At 38.9% G+C, this 20,137-nt stretch overlaps 1 protein-coding gene across 19 annotated transcripts; it reads left to right on the top strand.

Moving 5' to 3' along the window:
- The first annotated feature begins 455 nt into the window (after positions 1–455).
- LOC126772188 (baculoviral IAP repeat-containing protein 7-B) lies at positions 456–19,415 on the top strand. Of its 19 annotated transcripts, XM_050492420.1 has the most exons (11): positions 456–991; positions 1,800–1,945; positions 3,195–3,323; positions 4,268–4,472; positions 4,775–4,933; positions 5,746–5,817; positions 6,059–6,161; positions 7,417–7,564; positions 7,810–8,080; positions 14,064–14,200; positions 14,500–19,415. In XM_050492420.1, the coding sequence occupies exons 1-10, from the start codon at positions 581–583 to the stop codon at positions 14,184–14,186; spliced, it is 1,767 nt and encodes a 588-aa protein (XP_050348377.1). In that variant the 5' UTR covers positions 456–580; the 3' UTR covers positions 14,187–14,200; positions 14,500–19,415. The 19 variants fall into 19 exon arrangements, with proteins under 19 accessions (XP_050348377.1, XP_050348378.1, XP_050348379.1 ...); XM_050492421.1 differs by lacking the exons at positions 14,064–14,200; positions 14,500–19,415 and adding an exon at positions 13,958–14,051; XM_050492422.1 differs by lacking the exons at positions 14,064–14,200; positions 14,500–19,415 and adding an exon at positions 13,852–13,945.
- The last annotated feature ends 722 nt before the right edge of the window (positions 19,416–20,137 follow it).

Raw genomic sequence — 20,137 nt, 5'->3', positions numbered from 1 at the left:
ATTGTAACTGCATTCCCTGTTTTGGGAGATAAATAATTTTTAGGATTTAATTAAAACAGAATAAGATTATTTAATTTTACTTTTTAATATTTATTATAATTTTTTTTTAATTAAAATATTTTTTTGTCTTCCAACTACACCCAAAAACCATTGCATTGTTTGTTTTTGTTTCCGTTATCAATAGTAATTCAGCATCTTTATATGGTACTGGATTAGCATTCTAATCAGATGTTGAAATCTAAAACACACAATTAAATTATTAATTTATATATAGATACTTACTAATTTTATTAATAATTTACTTCAATAAATAATGACCTATTCTTAAAATGGTCGATTTTAAATTTTAGTGGAGGCAATAATTTATATTTGTATTGCCTAGTGTCAACATTAAATTAGGTGTCAAATGTCAATATAGTTTTTTCTTATTGTCAAATCAATTATATTATATTGATTTATTTCAATTTTTAAAATAAATTCATTAATACATTCATGAAATTATTAAAGTAATTAGAATATATCTCTGGTGATATTTTTTTTTATAAACTAAAAGTAGTTGTGTATAGTGGTGTCATTTATAATGAATCAGGAGTCAAATAGACTAAACACATTCACAAATTGGCCAACTTCAGCTCCTGTAGATCCAATACGAATAGCCAAAGCGGGTTTCTTTTATACTGGGCAGGGAACAGAGGTTGAGTGTTTCAGTTGTGGAGGAAAAATATCAGAGTGGAATTACGGAGATCAGGTTATGTGGCGACATAGAGTCATGGATCCAAATTGTGCATTTGTTTTGAATCCAGTTTCATCTGGCAATGTTCCTCTAGTTGTTGGTCGTGAGTGCAATTCTATACAAAGCGCAGAGCAAAGAAATACTTCTCAAAATAGCCAGCAAGAAACAGATCCACCTGCGGAAACCCAGAGGGTTACTGAAGAGGATGAAATGTACAAGAGTGATGCATTACGTTTGTTGTCATTTGTGAACTGGGATGTGAGTCATGTCATTATATATTGGCTGCTGATTTTACTATATTATTTTGGATTGTATTGTTTTATTTTTTTTTATAAAATTTTAACTGTTCTTCTCACAACTTTACTAAATTAATTAATAGTTAGATATACTTGTACAATATTAAACATAAAATGCTTAGTGATACATTTAATAATTCAAATTCTAAACAAAAGTACTAAATTATGAAGAAAACTTTCTTATTTTGTTATGAATAATAAATTCGAAAATATCTACACTAATTTTTAAATGCAAAAGTTAATATGTCTGACTGTTCATTTTCATTTTCAAGGAATTTACAATTTCACAATTGAATCAATTTTAATAATATTTAGTTTGAATCGAGCTTGTGTTCCAAGCACAGAACTAATATGCGAGTATTAGGTAAAAAAAAATGCCTATGTCTATCCCCCAACACATGTGCGAAGCGGTAGGCGAATACTTGTTTAATATAAAGATAAAGCAATATTATTAGGGGATTTTTGTTAACATTTAACAATTTTGGTAATTAATCTGACCTTTGCATAAGTTAGCAAATAATTAAACATTTTTGACCTTCCTTGAAGTATTTGAATTATTGTTTAGTTTACACAAGTTGTTATGCAATTATTGTTATTTTGTTGATTTTTAGTCAGATCAGAAATATTAAGTGATTTTTCTTTTTGTTAAGCTTCATACATGCTTTACATACTTCAGTTTTAAATTTTTTTATTACATTTTATATTGACATGACTCTTTGTATAACTGTTTATTTGACTTATGTAAGAATCTCAACATATTTTCTTTACAGGACTCATCAGTAGCACGAGAAGAACTGGTGAATGCTGGTTTCTACCATGCTGGTGCAGGACGTATCCGATGTGCTTGGTGCGGAGGAGAATTGGCACCTTTCAGAAATTTAGGGTCACTTGGTACTCCATTAGATGTGCATAGAATGTAAGTAAATTTGTTACGCTTATGAGAACTATGTACAAAGTGCCTTAAGAGGTAAATAAAGATGTTCTAAGTTAAGAGCGTGCCTAAAGCTAGCAAAATATCAGATTTCAGGCATACATCTTAATTTTAATTTTGAACTGGATTTTATTTGATTTTGTATGTAGTAGCTTATTAGTATTTTTTATTAAAATATTAAAAACATACTGAAACATGACAATAAACGACATTCACTATTTTGATTGTTTTTTTATATATATATTTATTACAATATTTTTTTTTTAAATCAATCACAATTTTAGTTGAGTAATATGCTTAATAAGTGAAAGGATTATTTGCTGTTATTGCTCGGTATTAATTGTGTATCCTTAAAGTTATTATCTAATAAATATTATTTACAAGTAATGTGTTATAAATATTACTAGATTGACATAATTGCTGTTTATCATTGACACTTCAGTAGTTGTGTTGTAATGGAATCCCCTAAAGTCATATGAGCATGAGTCATAAAATTTCTTATTAAAGTGTTTTCCTCCTTAAAACAAACTTGACTTGACTTCCATCCATTACATTTTGGAAGTCAAAATTTTGATGAATGTTAAGGTCGCAGTGTTTGATTCTATTATATGGTAAGATAGAAAATGTGGATTTTTAAGCATATGTGCATACCTTATTTATCTTCTCTCAAATTATTCGGCTTGAATAATAATTTGCACATTAATAAGCGTAAATAACAATACAATAAAAAAAAACAAACATGAATTAAGCAAAACTTAAAAAAATATGATGTTTTTTCAATAATAATTGCATCTACAATTCCAAGAGAGTGAGTGAGTAAATGGAATATGAATGATTAGTGATTGTTTTTTATGAAAATACATCATAATATTGAGTTAGTTAATCCCTGGAGTTGATGTAAAGTTATTCACTATTAAATTTAAACAAGAGAAAGTTTTATAACAAAACATGCTTTATGTTATATTTATATTTAATTATATCTTAATCTATTAATCTTATCTTTAAAAAATGTTTCTTTTAAACTTCATATCGATGACGCGCCGAAAGTTCCCGAGCGCATGTGACGTCATTATATTGAACTTGAAAGTTGAACTTGATAATATAATTTATTTATTCTCAAATGTCATAAGTGACGTGATGTTTATATTTTAATATTTTTTTATATTATATTGAGTTGATTTTATACATTATTTACAAATAATAATGACATTTTTGATTTAAATAAAAATTACAGGTATTTTCCAAGATGTGAGCATGCGGCAACATTGGAGGAGGAACGACGTAATAGCGAATTTTCGCCGCCAATATCGCCTCCTTCGTACACACCACCATTGACATCGCCGTCCACCACCAGACCTCAATCGTAAGTGTACTTCAGCCCTATTTATTTATTAAAATGCTTTGTCTTCTTCTTTCAAGTGTCAAGTTAATAATGACGAAAGGAGACAAATTATCGTGTTTTAACAAACTATGCAACGTTTATTATTAAGGACGGAAGTGTTTTATATTTACTTGATAATATTTTATTTAAAATCGACACATGCTGTTGTTTCTAAATGGCTCAGTGCAAGGTTAAAGTACCGAAAAAGTTAATGCAATGTCAAAGTCAAAAATATATATTGAATATAGCAAATAGAAGCGTTACAATTGCTTATTGATTGTCAAAAACATACCTCCGGTTCGGAAACAAATACCACAGACCTGAGAAGAACCCGCGAAAGAAACTAAGCGGGTATTTTTTTTATCTCATATTTTACTAATAAGGAATGGAAATGGAAAGGATTAGGAATAGGTGTAATACAATAATAGAATTATTTTTAATCTGAAATTACCTGGACGCGATATCATTCCCAATATGTGCAAACATATAAAAAGTCATTGGTTTTGTAATATTCCTGCACACAAACGTTCCTTAACGATTCTTTTAAATTACACAATTGAATATTTTTGAACGTTTTCTGGGATCCTGTTGTAAAAGTGTACATGGTCTCATAATAGACTTACTAAACCCTGTGTAACGTAATGGGTGATTGTAGTTACAAGTTTATGCTCGTTCCTAGTGCTAACAGTATTTACGTCACATTTTCTGGAAAAATATTTTATGTTTTGGTGTATATACATAAAAAGGTTGTAAAACTACTCCGCAATATCGACACAGTACTGAGTACGAGTCACGGCTGATTACGTAGTTCGCGCGAAAAATTCTACCAGTATTTCTTGGCACACTTACGACGCCTGCCTATGATTGATGGATGCGTTCAAAAATTTATTTATTCAGCCTTTACTCATTATATTCTTTTATTACAGTTCAGGTGCTGTACAAAACGCACGCGTGGTAGAGGCAGGTGCGGAGTGGAGATCTCTTGGTGTAGTGGGGGGAGGGGCGAGGCATCCCTCCCGCGCCGCGCTCGCCGCTCGTCTCGCTACGTTCGAGCGATGGCCCGCGGACCGAGCACAGGCCCCGAGAACTCTCGCCGATGCTGGCTTCTTCTATACTGGGATTGACGATCAGGTAATGGATCTCTATAGGATCCGACAAAGGTGCCTCGATATATGCCAATGCGATCTCATAGTAGGTCAACGTGTGACAAATTATTTAGATACCTGGGTAGTAGCTTCGGTGAGACAGGGGAATATTTACTCGGTTGCGTCACTTTACAAAATGTGATAAGAGTCGAGTGTAAGAAATATATAATACTGTGAACATAGTGTTTTTGAAAACGTTCCGATTATTAACTTAGTGTAATAGAAGAATATTACAGGCTAATATTTCCGTAAGGGAGTAGACCGTGTTACCTGGTGGGCCGTGTGCAGGTGCGGTGCTTCTACTGCGACGGCGGGCTGGGCAAGTGGGAGGCGGGCGACGCGCCGTGGTCGGAGCACGCGCACTGGTTCCCGCACTGCGGGTACGTGCGCCTCGTGCGCGGGCAGGACTTCGTGGACGCCTGCCGCGCGCGCGCCGTGCCGCGCTCGGTGAGTGGGGGGGGGGGTGCGTTCCGGTGTGACCGGTGAGTGAGCCAGTGTAACTACAGGCCCCGATAAAAAAAATTGAGTCAAAATTAAATCATTTGCTGTGTTCTAATTCAAAATTTTTATATTTTAATGTTTTAAAATTTAATTTATACGATTACGTCGAAATATTATATCCTTTTCCTAGTTTATATCGTACTCTACCACACTCAAACTTTAACGGATCTGAAAGAGCGGCTCTCATACTTAACAAAATTTGCGCTCTGAGAAAGATAATCGCTGATAGCTCTGAGTCGTACTCAAGTAAATATGGAATTTCTGGGCTTTTTTTCATTTATTTTCACTTATTTTTAAATTCACACATTATTACAAATTGTGTACCATAAGAATTTAATGAATAAATAAATTATTTTATTTTTTTTTTAGAATAAAATTATTATTCAAATTGCGTTGTAATATAGTTTCTTTGTTCGTGCAATATTCTTGTGCAATGTGTCCTGCACCGTTGACTAGCCCAGTTTAGATGATTTCAAATTGTGACCCCATCCTGTTAACTATTTAATCAGTATTAATTCAAGGTCCTATCACTAGTTCACTAGTTATTCTACCAAAGCACAGCATTTTGTATTGCAGTTTTTTATGAATATTATGTTTTTTACTTTATACTAAGTACTGCTGCTTAGCGGCAGAATATCTGATGAGTGGGTGATACCTACCCAGACGAGCTTGCACAAAGCCCTACCATCAGTAAACCATTGAAACAGGAAACATATTATAATATTATAGTAATTGTTATAATTTTTTTTCGATTCCAGTTCTCAGCCGACGGAGGTTTGACGTCTAGAAACCGAAATCCATCAGTTAATTTTCCAGTTTCGGGTAGCCAGGTGAATTATATTTTAAATTTTAACATTTGTACCATACTACTTTCCACCAAAGGCTATGTCCGCGTGTCGGGTGGGGGGATTCATGTTTGGATTTAGTTCCAGGCTTGATTCATACGAAATATAATCAAAATTCAGTGGCTTAGCCGTGAAAGCGTAACAGTAAAGTTACTTCCGCATTTATAATATTATTATATAGATTACTTTTGATTGGTAATAAATAATCGATTTTGTTGTGTTATAGATAGAAGAATGTATGGAAAGTAACGCAGCAGTGGCAGCGTTGGGTGCCGGGTTGGACGCCGCGAGAGTTCGGCGGGCAATAGTAAGAAGATTGCGAACTACTGGTATTTATAATATTATTATTATATAACATCGATAGGCGGACGAGCAATTAGGCCACCCGATAGTAAGTGGTCACCGCCCATAGACATTGCTGACAACGCCAATGCGTCACCAACCTTGGGCACCAAGATTAGTTCCCACAACACATACACAGTAACGGTTCGTATTTACCCCACTGCTGGGTAAAGATATCTCCCGTTTATAAATATTACGATGCTAAACTATAAATTAGTGTTTGTGCATGTATCAAAAATCAATATTACTTATATGACTGCCTAGGTTGGCCTAGTGACGGAAGACGGAAAGGGAACCGTTTTTTAGTGGATATTCCGATGTTACGGGCGAACTCGGCGTCTTGGACACCGGCGAGTCCCTTATACAATTGTACCAATGGAGGGTGGGGGGGTGGTACGGGATTCGCTTTCTTGGTTTTTGTCAAAAGAACTCATTAAGAGCCCGCACTTGAATGGTCCTGCTTAAAATCCCCCGATTTCAATCGAGACGGTAGTGTCTGAGTTTTCACATATAAATGTACTATAACAGCGCCTGCGCAGTAATCATTATAGTAAATATAAATATATTATTTTATGATAGTGTTTACACTTATTCGTCCTACGTGCTTCGATAACTTATATCTTGATTGTTTTAATACATTAATTTCTAATCAGTGTAATAATTCCGAGTGGATAATACTTCGTCAATATAACAATAACTGTTCGCAGCTATAAATATATAGAAACAATGATATGATATGATATATCTTCTGAGTGTTGTTTTTTTGTCTTCTATGCGTTCATGAATTATTTATCCGATTCTGATGATACTTTGTTGAGGTGTTCTGAATACGCCTGAAGGTTGTGACCTAATAATTAACAAGTTTTTTTCTTTTTTATGCATTATGTCAACCATTATAATACCCTTCGAAGACGGAGCTAGTTAGTAATAATATCAGAGACATTTAATAACTCATGGGTCCTGACATTGACTATTAATCAATTTAATGATTCCATTGGTTAAGTTAGTATAAAAAAATATTATAATTAAAACTAACATTCAAAACATTTTCAAAGTAAATCATTTGCGAATTCGTTCTCTGTCAAATGATCTTTTGTAAAACGCTAGTTTGCAAAACGAGATTTGTCTCACCTTAATATACAGATACTATGAAAGCTTTTAAATGACATTGTTTATGGTAAAACATACAAGGGAAGATTGGTCAATAAAACCGGAAATTCATGTTGTATAACTCCGAACCAGGTTTACCATTCAGCTCGTCCGAAGCACTGATTGACGCAGTGTTGGACGAGCAGTTAAATGAAGAGGCTTGGTCGGTGTCCCCCCACAGTCAGCGACTCGCGAGGGATATCCTCGCCGAGACCTTGAGGGATTTTGCACCACGATCTGGGTGAGAAATCGGCAGTGTTTATTTATGTTATTTGTTGATTATATGTCAAAAAACAATATCGGAAGATTTATAACCTGAACGTTTTTTTTTTTCAATTACAATAATACATAATCAAAAAACAACCAGATCAAAGTCGATGTAAAATACTGTTATAGTCCTTTTTTCTTATATTACATAAACTGATATAAATCTCTCGAATTATGTCCATGAGTAAACTGAGTAACGAAAAAGGTCTTTGTCTTCAGAATAATTCCATCGACTACAGACGAGGAGCGACCTGACAGTCAAGCGTCACAGTCAGACAGTCCAGTTCGATCCCCCACTCCGAGTAATCTTTCAATACCATCGAATAATCCATCAGATAACAGCAGAACAGAAAACTTAACTAGTGAAAGCAGTAATAATAATCACGAACGAAACGCCAGTCCAGTTTCCAACCCAAAACAATTGACGTTAGAAGAAGAAAACAGACAGTTAAGGGAAGCGAGAATGTGCAAAGTCTGTATGGACAATGAGGTAATTATAATCTGTTATAATTTCACGTATTAACACTTTTATTTTACTATGTATAGCATCACACAAAGCGAAAATGTATTGGCGTTGATATATGTGGCTGTTTATTTTTTTATTTATTTTTTTTATATCGCCGGGAGGGCAAATGACTCTACTCCACCTGATGGTAAGTGGTAGTAGAGTCCAAACGCGACGACGGCCAGTACAGACGGGAAAAACGTTCTGCACTAGCCGCCTTCGCCTTGCCGGCCCGCAAGATGCCTCTTCACGCCTCGTTTGAAGGAACCCGGGTTATAAGAGGAGGGGAATACGTGAGCTGGTAAGGAATTCCATTTTTTGGAAGTGCGACAAAGAAAGGAGTTGCCAAATTTCTTTGTTCGCGATGGAATTGATGTCACAGTTAGGCGGTGACATCGAGAACCAGCTCGCGTGGACTTAAGAAGGAAGGGGGAAGCAGGAATTAGAGAGAATAATTCCTCAGAGCACTCGCCGTGATACAGTCGATAGAAAGCGCTCAGTGCTGCTATCTCACGACGCAATTGTAAAGGTTCAAGGGTGTTTGTGACCTTTACGTCGCCAATAATGCGTACGGCACGTCGCTGCAACCGGTCCAAGGCCTCAAGTAGGTACTTAGCGGAGCCATCCCAAAGGTGCGAGCAATATTCCACGCAAGACCGCACCTGTGTTTTGTACAGCAGGCACAGTTGTTGTGGCGTGAAAAAGCGCCACACCTTGTTCAGAACTCTGAGTTTCCGTGAAGCTGTTTTTATAACAGCCTCGATGTAATCCCTTGGACTAAGGTCGCAGCGAACGTCAATCCCCAGCATGGCGATTTTGCTTTGCATCACCAGCGGAGTACCACAGAGGGAGGGAAGAGGGGAAAATGTTGACTTTTTCGCCGTGAGAGCGCATACCTGTGTTTTCTTGGCATTAAACTCAACAAGATTATCAGAGCCCCATTTGGCGATGAGATCTAACGTCCTATCGAGTTCAATGACAAGATTCTCCCGCCTCTCCTCAGTTTCCGCCCGCCCAGCCACTGCGCGTCCGTGGTATCCACCATGCACTGTACTATCATCTGCATAGCAATGTATGTTCCCAAGGGAGAGCATATCATTGATATGCAAAAGAAAGAGTGTGGGAGATAGCACAGATCCCTGGGGGACCCCAGCATTCACTACATAGAATTGTGAAGCGCAACCATCTGCTAAAACACGAAGGCTACGCTTGTGTAGGAAGCTGGCAATCCAGGTGCATAGCTGAGCAGGCAGACCATATGCCGGTAGCTTGGAGAGAAGACTTCTGTGCCAGACCCTGTCGAAAGCCTTGGAGATATCGAGGTTGACAGCCAACGATTCTCCATGCTTGTCGATAGCTTCACCCCAGAGGTGTGTTACGTACGCTAGAAGATCACCTGTGGACCGTTTTGGTCGAAACCCGTACTGACGATCATTAATTAGACAGTGATCTTCTAGGTAATGGATCAGTTGGTTGTTTAAAATCCGTTCCATCACCTTACAAAGTACTGAGGTGATAGCTATTGGCCGATAATTTGCCGGGTCAGACCGATCCCCTTTTTTGGGAACCGCTTGCACATTAGCTCTTCTCCAAGCCTCCGGCACACTTCCCGAAGAGAGAGAAAGTTGGAACAGGCGCGTTAACACAGGAGACAGCTCCGCTGCGCACTTCTTCAGCACTATGGCTGGTATTCCATCGGGACCGCTAGCTTTCCGTACATCAAGTGATTGCAGCTCCGCACGCACATCACGTTGCCTGATTTTAATGTCAGGCATCGTATGGCCACATGCAGGTATTGTAGGTGGCAGTGCACTACAATCATCGATGACGGAATTGTCGGCAAAGAGTTTAGCCAGGAGATCAGCTTGCTCTTGCGGACTGTGAGCGAGCGATCCGTCCGGATTTCTGAGCGGTGGCAGCGAAGGTTGGCAGAAATTGTTTTGCACAGACTTGGTCAGACGCCAGAAGCTACGGGAGCCCCTAGGATGCGAAACAAGGTCATGACCAATCTGTACAATGCGCTGTGCATCCGCTCTCGTGTATGCCTTTCTACAGGACTTGGAATTTTTATTATAGTTTGCTTTCAGTGAGTCAATGTTAGATGCCCCGCTAATGCAGCCGTTGATCCACTTGCGATACGCCGCCTGCTTAGCTGATACAGCATCGGCACATTTACGAGTGAACCAACGGTTACGCGTACTCCTACTGACGAGATCTGAGCTAGGAATGTAGTATTCCATTCCCAGCATGATCTCGCCAGCAACAGCAGCGGCACTAGCTGTCGGGTCATTCCCACTGAAGCAACGTTCCTTCCAAGGGACCGACGCATAGTAATCGCGCATACCGTCCCAATCCGCCGACTTATAGTGCCAAACGCGACGTTTGCATACCGCTAGTGGCGGCAGCTTGGCCTGTGGCACTCTGGTAGAAATAAGGCTGTGATCCGAAGAGCCAAGAGGAGCCTGAACCACAACCTGATATTCCACCGGGTGAGAAGTCAGCAGAAGGTCCAGTAGAGAAGGTGCTTGCCCATCAATGTCTGGGATCCTGGTGGGCTGATCAACCAGTTGGGTCAAGTCATGTGTGAGAGCAAAAGCATGAGCAGTCCTTCCAGCATGGTCAGTTTTGAGGGATTTCAACCAGGATTCGTGGTGAGCATTAAAGTCCCCCAAAAACACCAATTCCGCGTTAGGAAATTGCTCTTGCGCAGCATCTGCCACCCGACTAAGATGGTCAAATAATCGGCTTGTCTCCAAGTCACCATTGTGGGATCTGTAGAGGCACACGTAGACTCGGCTCTGACGAACCAGGTCCACACGTACCACCAACATGGAGAAGGAGGGGTCCTCCAAGCAGCGCAGTCGGTGACAGCAAACATCCGTCCTGACGAACAAGCATACTCCGGCTTTCGCTTTGAAGGATTCTTCAAGCGTGTAGCCGGGATAATTAAGGTAGCTGGTATCGGCAGGACGGAGTATTTGTGTCTCCGTGAGAAACAACATTGCTGGCCGTGCTGTCTCGAGATGGTGGTGGACAGCGTTGAGGTTAGTGTGGAGTCCTCGGATGTTAGAGAACTCGACCTCAAACAGCGAGGGTATGGTGGGGGTGAGCACCGCTGCACGACCGTTATTTCTTTTTTGTTTTGTAATTTCTCCCAAATGGCGCATTTGGGAGAAATTAAATGGAAAAGAGACGTGAAGCGAGCGATGTATTGCCACGATAGGGATGGGCAAAGTGTGGAGGCGTGTTTCCCCAAGTGGTTGCCAAAAGGAAAAATACACTGACCCGCCGGACGGAAGGGCCCCCGAACCCCCCCGGAAGTGGCCGCCGGGACCCCACCTACCGGTCACCAACCGGCACGACGGTCCACCCCGAGATTATGCGTGGCCTGGTGGGGCAGCCTCACGAGCTGGTTAGGCACGCTCGGGCCCCTGTACTATGCCACGGGCGGCCAGCGGAACAGCCGTTTCTTCGGGTCTCCCTGACCGGCAGGTCAATACAGTTTCCCCCGGCATTGGTTCAACAGCCGTCTCCAACCGGACCAACACCCATCGCGGCACTACTCGCTCGGGCTCTGGCTGTACGCTGGCTGACCTCGAAACGCGGCTGCAAGCCACTTCACGAGTTTTTCACCATGCGTACGGTGGTAACAAGCCAGGCGGATGTTAGCATCCTACCACCAGATGAGCAGATGGTCGCTCAGATATCCCTTAGTCGCCTCTTACGACACCCATGGGAAAGAGAGGGGCAGTGAAATGTATTCTTTCTCCGTCACTGCACGGATAAAATTTGTCACCCAATTTTAATGCAATATTGGAGTTGCATTAAAATTGGGTGACAATATTATCCACAAGAATACTACTTAACACCGTTGAAATATGTGTACTAACTCCAAATTCACTCTGCCAACGTGTAACTCCTCAAGTTGCAGTTATTTTTAATTCCGTTGTTAATTAATATTTCTGATTCATTAATTATCTTCTTTAATCCTTAAGTAGATATAATCAGGCTCGATAATGGACCATGAACGGGAATAACTGGCTCGACTAAAAAAAAGCAGGTGAGCGTGGTGTTCCTGCCGTGCGGACACCTGGTGTCGTGCGCAGGGCTCGCGGTGTAGTGTGCGTAGTGTGGCGTGAACGGTACAGTACGGAGCGTGTGTGCAGGTGAGCGTGGTGTTCCTGCCGTGCGGACACCTGGTGTCGTGCGCAGGGCTCGCGGTGTAGTGTGCGTAGTGTGGCGTGAACGGTACAGTACGGAGCGTGTGTGCAGGTGAGCGTGGTGTTCCTGCCGTGCGGACACCTGGTGTCGTGCGCAGGGCTCGCGGTGTAGTGTGCGTAGTGTGGCGTGAACGGTACAGTACGGAGCGTGTGTGCAGGTGAGCGTGGTGTTCCTGCCGTGCGGACACCTGGTGTCGTGCGCAGGGCTCGCGGTGTAGTGTGCGTAGTGTGGCGTGAACGGTACAGTACGGAGCGTGTGTGCAGGTGAGCGTGGTGTTCCTGCCGTGCGGACACCTGGTGTCGTGCGCAGGGCTCGCGGTGTAGTGTGCGTAGTGTGGCGTGAACGGTACAGTACGGAGCGTGTGTGCAGGTGAGCGTGGTGTTCCTGCCGTGCGGACACCTGGTGTCGTGCGCAGGGCTCGCGGTGTAGTGTGCGTAGTGTGGCGTGAACGGTACAGTACGGAGCGTGTGTGCAGGTGAGCGTGGTGTTCCTGCCGTGCGGACACCTGGTGTCGTGCGCAGGGCTCGCGGTGTAGTGTGCGTAGTGTGGCGTGAACGGTACAGTACGGAGCGTGTGTGCAGGTGAGCGTGGTGTTCCTGCCGTGCGGACACCTGGTGTCGTGCGCAGGGCTCGCGGTGTAGTGTGCGTAGTGTGGCGTGAACGGTACAGTACGGAGCGTGTGTGCAGGTGAGCGTGGTGTTCCTGCCGTGCGGACACCTGGTGTCGTGCGCAGGGCTCGCGGTGTAGTGTGCGTAGTGTGGCGTGAACGGTACAGTACGGAGCGTGTGTGCAGGTGAGCGTGGTGTTCCTGCCGTGCGGACACCTGGTGTCGTGCGCAGGGCTCGCGGTGTAGTGTGCGTAGTGTGGCGTGAACGGTACAGTACGGAGCGTGTGTGCAGGTGAGCGTGGTGTTCCTGCCGTGCGGACACCTGGTGTCGTGCGCAGGGCTCGCGGTGTAGTGTGCGTAGTGTGGCGTGAACGGTACAGTACGGAGCGTGTGTGCAGGTGAGCGTGGTGTTCCTGCCGTGCGGACACCTGGTGTCGTGCGCAGGGCTCGCGGTGTAGTGTGCGTAGTGTGGCGTGAACGGTACAGTACGGAGCGTGTGTGCAGGTGAGCGTGGTGTTCCTGCCGTGCGGACACCTGGTGTCGTGCGCAGGGCTCGCGGTGTAGTGTGCGTAGTGTGGCGTGAACGGTACAGTACGGAGCGTGTGTGCAGGTGAGCGTGGTGTTCCTGCCGTGCGGACACCTGGTGTCGTGCGCAGGGCTCGCGGTGTAGTGTGCGTAGTGTGGCGTGAACGGTACAGTACGGAGCGTGTGTGCAGGTGAGCGTGGTGTTCCTGCCGTGCGGACACCTGGTGTCGTGCGCAGGGCTCGCGGTGTAGTGTGCGTAGTGTGGCGTGAACGGTACAGTACGGAGCGTGTGTGCAGGTGAGCGTGGTGTTCCTGCCGTGCGGACACCTGGTGTCGTGCGCAGGGCTCGCGGTGTAGTGTGCGTAGTGTGGCGTGAACGGTACAGTACGGAGCGTGTGTGCAGGTGAGCGTGGTGTTCCTGCCGTGCGGACACCTGGTGTCGTGCGCAGGGCTCGCGGTGTAGTGTGCGTAGTGTGGCGTGAACGGTACAGTACGGAGCGTGTGTGCAGGTGAGCGTGGTGTTCCTGCCGTGCGGACACCTGGTGTCGTGCGCAGGGCTCGCGGTGTAGTGTGCGTAGTGTGGCGTGAACGGTACAGTACGGAGCGTGTGTGCAGGTGAGCGTGGTGTTCCTGCCGTGCGGACACCTGGTGTCGTGCGCGGGGTGCGGCGCGGCGCTGGGTGCGTGTCCGCTGTGTCGCGCGCAGGTGAAGGCACTTGTCCGCGCCTACCTCGCTTGACCGACTCATGTACGGTATGTATACGTTGAATTTATGAACTTACGTACGTACTTAAGTAAATTTACTTTTCTGTATTCGATTCCCATATATTTCTTTCATCGACATTACTCGGCGTTCTTTTGATGCTAATTTAATCTATATATCAATGTCGATCGTAATCAATTGACAGATAATTTATCGAGGTTCAATAACAATGCTCACTTAGAAATAAATGTATTGTAGTCTGCTTTAATAACGATTTTGTTTTTAATTTCCATTGAGCATTTCCAACGAATAAATATCAATTATAGATATCATGTGAAAATATTTTCAGACATGTAAACTTGTGGTGTGAGAATGAAACAATGGAATTGATACAAAACTGTCCGGAGCAGCACAGAGGTTCATTAAGTGCATGGCTTATTTAGGAAATATTTTGTAAATCTGTATTGGCGTTTGATTTACTATTGTATGGCGTATGATTTATAATTCACTGTCACATACTAAAAAAAATTGCATACATACTATCTTAATAAATGTCATAAAAGCGTTCAATATTTATTACGAATGATCAATTTTCAGTCATTGATATATACTTTTGAAGTAATCGGATAAAAATTAAAAAACAAAAGCTCAATGAGTCGTTTATTATGGATATTTTCTGGCACGTGTAGTGCTGTATATACCGTACACAATGCTATACCATTGTACTATATAGCCTATTCCAATCGAAGAACACATAGTTACTGATTAATATATCTTTATTTATAATACAATACTTCCACGTAACTAGTTATATTCACTTTAATTTGACTTCAAAAGTTTCGATAACAACTTCGCCGACATTTAAGACGCCATTTTATCACGAATCCATAATGAAAGTCATAGATTATTTAAGATCGCGACCAATGATATCGTCTCAATTCAATGTTTATTTCTCTTTACTCCTCGTATAGTTGCAATAGGCCAAACAGTACGATGTTGTACTAATCTGTAGATTTAAATGCTTAACGTGGTAGTTGTGATATCACTTGCCTTTTAGATCATTATTTATAGTTGTCATTGTAGTGTAATCATAATTTGGTGCCTTATGTTGTACGCAATCAGTAAACTTAATCACTTGGACTTTTTAAAGTATTTTTATCTCTTTCTTGTGTGTGCTACACCCACAGGATAGAAAAGGATAACCAGTCTTCTGTCAAACCAGTTTAAAGATTGTGCACAGCATAATTAGCAGTAGCAATGTCATAAAAAGTGCAAGTTATCTTGTTCATTTGATAGATATCTTATGTATTAAAATTGTATAAAGCTATAGTTTCACATTTAATAATAATAATAATTTAAAAATTTACGGCTCATATAGTTTTAAAATCTTATGTAGTTTGGACAAGAGTTCCAGCCCAGCCCTAGTTTAGATAAATGTGGGAATATTTATATATAATAGAATAATGTATTTTTTATCTAATACAATCGTTACCTAACGCCATTATGATTTTGATGGGTATTTATAGTAAAAAAATTGTTTAAAACAATTAAAAAACGATTTAATTTGGAAAATGGATGACAACATTTCATGTTATTTTTTTTTATATGATGTTGGCCCCCATTTGTTTTGAATTTCATAAATATGAATTAAATAAAACTAAGTTGTTAAGAACAATTTTGAAACCATAGAGTAATTTGAAAGTTTTAATTATAAGGAAATATAATGTAATACAATTACTATGTAACATTGCTAGCACCAAAATAAAAATAGAATGCTTAACTCAATATAATATAATAAAAAAATACTATTACTTTTAAAACTACTTAAGATATTGATGTATAGAAAAAATATATTGCAATAGCATTTGTAGTTTAATATAATAAAATTTTTAAATCTTTAGATAGTAATGAAATTAGTTTAATTACTATTTTTTGATTAAAAATATTTTTAATCTGTATTCTTAAAAAACACCGTGTGATTGGATTTTCATGGCAAGTTATAGATTTAATCGCATTTTACAAGCTAAAATTGAATTAATTCCTTGTACAATGAAATATTTGAATCATTAAAATTAAATAGTAAAAAAAAAACAATTATTTTTAATTAAAAAATTGCAACTATTATATTAAATTGTATGTAATTACGTCAAAGGTGGACAAATGCCGGTTTGTAAGACAAATTCTTTGGCCACGCTTTTCGTTGTCATCATACAATTGAGATAAAACAACAAAATTTGATAGAATGTGTAATTATTAATAACTCTCGTAAGAAATACAAACAGTTTCAAACCCAGAAATTGCCAACTATTTCTATGGAAACGCAATATGAGAATTATAAGCGATTCCTTATAATATAAATGCGCCGACAACAATGAGATCTTTACTATATTCAAATAACAGAAGGAGTAAATATAAACATACCATACATTAACATTCCAAACTATATAATGTTTAATAAATCTTTGTTTATAATACAATGATTTATATTCACTTTTAATTTACTTCCGAAGTTTTCTTAATTGCCTCAGAACTCATTTTTTTCACGAATCCATTATGACCAATCTCTCGACCAATGATATCGCGTCGATTCAAGGTCGAAGCTGTTTATTTGTCGTTACTCCTTCCGCCTTTGGAATAGACTGAGATAGTAAGATGTTATGCTGACTCACTCTCCCTTTAAACGGGATCACAATGATACCAAGTATTGATATTTAGCAAGTAGATGAGACTGATGGTCCATCTAGGTCGATGTTTGTTATATCTTTTGATTAAATCTCATAAAATGTTGAAGCGAATTTAATCAGAACAAGATATTGGTGCCCCGAGGTATTCGTTGTTATTCAAATATGAAGTGCAAGCAATGAAGAGTGAATGACTGAGTTAACATTTTAAATAATAAAATTAAGAAATAAATAAATGTAAAACAATAAAAACATAATAGTTTAAATGTTCTTATCACGTGGTTTAGCGTTTTTGCCCCACTTATATACTACCGTTCAAAAGTTTGAAAGCAGCGAAATAAAAATCACCCTTCCACCCATGTTCCTCAGGCAAATTACAAATAGCGCTTCGCTGGTCAAGTGTGATTTTCTTACGTCTTGCCATTTTCAGAAGAAAACAGTAGTCGAAATCTTTCGAATACAGAGAATGTTAATATCACAACCAAATTTTGTCAGAGGTGTTTTGTTTATATGAAAGCATGCGCTTCCAAACTTTTGGACGGTAGTGTATATATCTATAAGTGTAAAATATAACAGTAAATACGGACGCATAGTTTAAAAATATATTATAATATTATTTGACGAGCCGGTTGGCATGGTTGGTAGATACTTGCCTTTTCACGCCGAAGGTTGTGGGTTCGATTCCCACCCAGGACAGACATTTGTGTGCATGAACATGTCTGTTTGTCCTGAGTCTGGGTGTAATTTTCTATATAATTATGTATTTACAAAAGAAAAGTAGTATATGTAGTATATCAGTTGTCTGGTTCCCATAGCACAAGCTTTGTACAAGCTTAATTTGGGATCAGATGGCCGTGTGTGAAAAATGTCCCAGGATATTATTATTATTATTATACTATTTTTAAATAAAAAATATATAAATATTAACAGATAAATATGACATAAAACCTTAATTATGACAAACGCGCCACGATTTCAATTTCCATCGTCCATCTTATTAGTCAGATCATTAAAAACTGAAAATGTCTGTCGCGAGTTGTCGCGTCGCAGCAATATGTGCGCTTAGCAAGTGCCGCGCTTGTGTGGTATGGCCTTAAGATTTATATAATGTCATAAATGTGAATAATGCCTATTACGAGTCTGAGACTCGTGTCTTTAAAGAGTAAACGAAGTTATTAGATACTGTGTTTGTGATTTATTAATGAATATATATGAGGATTGCGGATTATTTGCGGATTTTTTGTTTTCGGAAACGCTGTAATTATATTATGCGTTTTTAAACGCGCGCTAGAGTTTATTGATTGTCATTACGGTAGATTAACTCACATAGAGTTTCTAAGATTTTTTGTTTTTTGTATGCCGGCATTTTCTTAATTGTTCACAAATGGTAACTTCTAGAACATATATGATTTATTTGTTAGTCACACGTTATTATTTTTCTATACAACGTAAATTAAAAAAAAGAAGCTATGAGTGCCATCGCGGTTCGGGATTTTCCATACAGCTAAACAGCTTCGTCATATTCGTCCCTATCCTGTTTTTCTTTGTAACAAAATATAAATTGTGTTAAAGTACGTATTTTTTTAATATATTATATTCATAAATTATGTATATAATTACTTTTAATTTTGTATTCTTGAACGTTTTTTTTTTTGTCTATGGCCAAAATCATGTTGTTACCTTTGTGTGCTCTTTACAAAATATCCTTTCGTTCTAACATAAGTCTACAAATATTAATAATAAAAATCATATCCATGAATGTCCCATATTTTGAATACTTTGTGGCGGCAGACCGGAAACACTTGGAAGATAAGTATAAAATACTGACCGCGATAATTTATAACTATACAAATGTTATAATAGGAATCGATTAAACAGTTATTTTTAATTGTGTTGCCAAATTTGAAATTTGAATTATGCGCTACACATATGGATACTGCCTCAGTGATTAAATTGTTAACAGTTTGGATTTTACAGTAATTTTAAACTTATTTACTAAAGCGTCATAACTATGGATATTATTAACATCTTAAACATATGATGATAATGTGCAGGGCATGACGCAACGTCCGGTTTTAATGAACTTATTTACGTTATTGCCATTATCGACGCGTTTTGAATGTTGATGATGGATAGCATAAAATAATTACATTTTTTTTTATTTAATCAAGTTCAATCCTGAACTTAAACTGTGATTTGGCTACACATTAAAAATAGCGTAAATTAAAGGACCGTTTTTTTGTTTCATTTAACAAAGAAATCTTTATACGAGTCGCATGTAAATAATATAATTATTATATAATATATTAATAACTTCAGTAAGTCGTTATAAGATCTGAGACTTTTATGTAACAGTTAAATTAAAAAAAAATCGAATAAAAATTGTTATACATTATATCGCTACTTTAAAATTAACTTTTTCTTATACATATATATAACTTTAAAAAATAAGGATTAGTAGAACAAACTATTGTACATTCGTTGCAATATTCTTGTCTAGTTAATTATGTCATGTGACTAGTAGTATGGTGATGTAGCTTGTAAAGGTACCATTTACCAGATTCAATAAAATATTAATAACTTATCTGTGTTTTATTAATCTATTTCCCGTTACATTAATACATGTAAGCCATGTAGACTATATAGTATTTATACTTTTATTGTACACCACTAGAAAATGATAAAGAAAATGCTTTGAACCACTGTGGTATCTTGAATTATTTGAAGAAGTAATAAATATTTATAATACTTAGTTGGTAGATACTTTCCTTTCACGCCGTTGTGGGTTTCGATTCCCACCCAGGACAGACATTTGTGTGCATGAACATGTCTGTTTGTCCTGAATCTGGGTGGAATTATCTATATAAGTATGTATTTACAAAAGAAAGGTAGTATATGTAGTATATCAGTTGTCTGGTTTCCATAGCACAAGCTCTGCTTAATTTGGGATCAGATGGCCGTGTGTGAATAATGTCCCAGGATAGTATTTATATTATTATTTTCTTTGTGAATAATCAATATTAAGTACGAAGATCTCTAGACCTAATTTTGACAAATTATAAAGTATACTAAACAGTTTTATTTTAAAGTATATATAAAATTCACTAGTATTGGTAGGAGTATATATAAAATTCACTAGAGTAACAGACACACTAGAGATTAACATTACCAAAAGCATTCTTTTATCGGTTTTTCTTAGTAGATGATATTCTGGAGCATTGATAACTTTACGTGGAGTTAATGTTGTACCTAAAAAGAAGATTTAAAATACGTAAAACCTTTCAACGAAAAGATTGAAGCGTAATT

Source organism: Nymphalis io, chromosome 12 (assembly GCF_905147045.1).
Source record: "Nymphalis io chromosome 12, ilAglIoxx1.1, whole genome shotgun sequence".
In the NCBI taxonomy this organism is placed as follows: Eukaryota; Metazoa; Arthropoda; class Insecta; order Lepidoptera; family Nymphalidae; genus Nymphalis; species Nymphalis io.
Note: the sequence above shows the minus strand (reverse complement) of the source record. Positions and strands in the feature narration are given on the sequence as shown.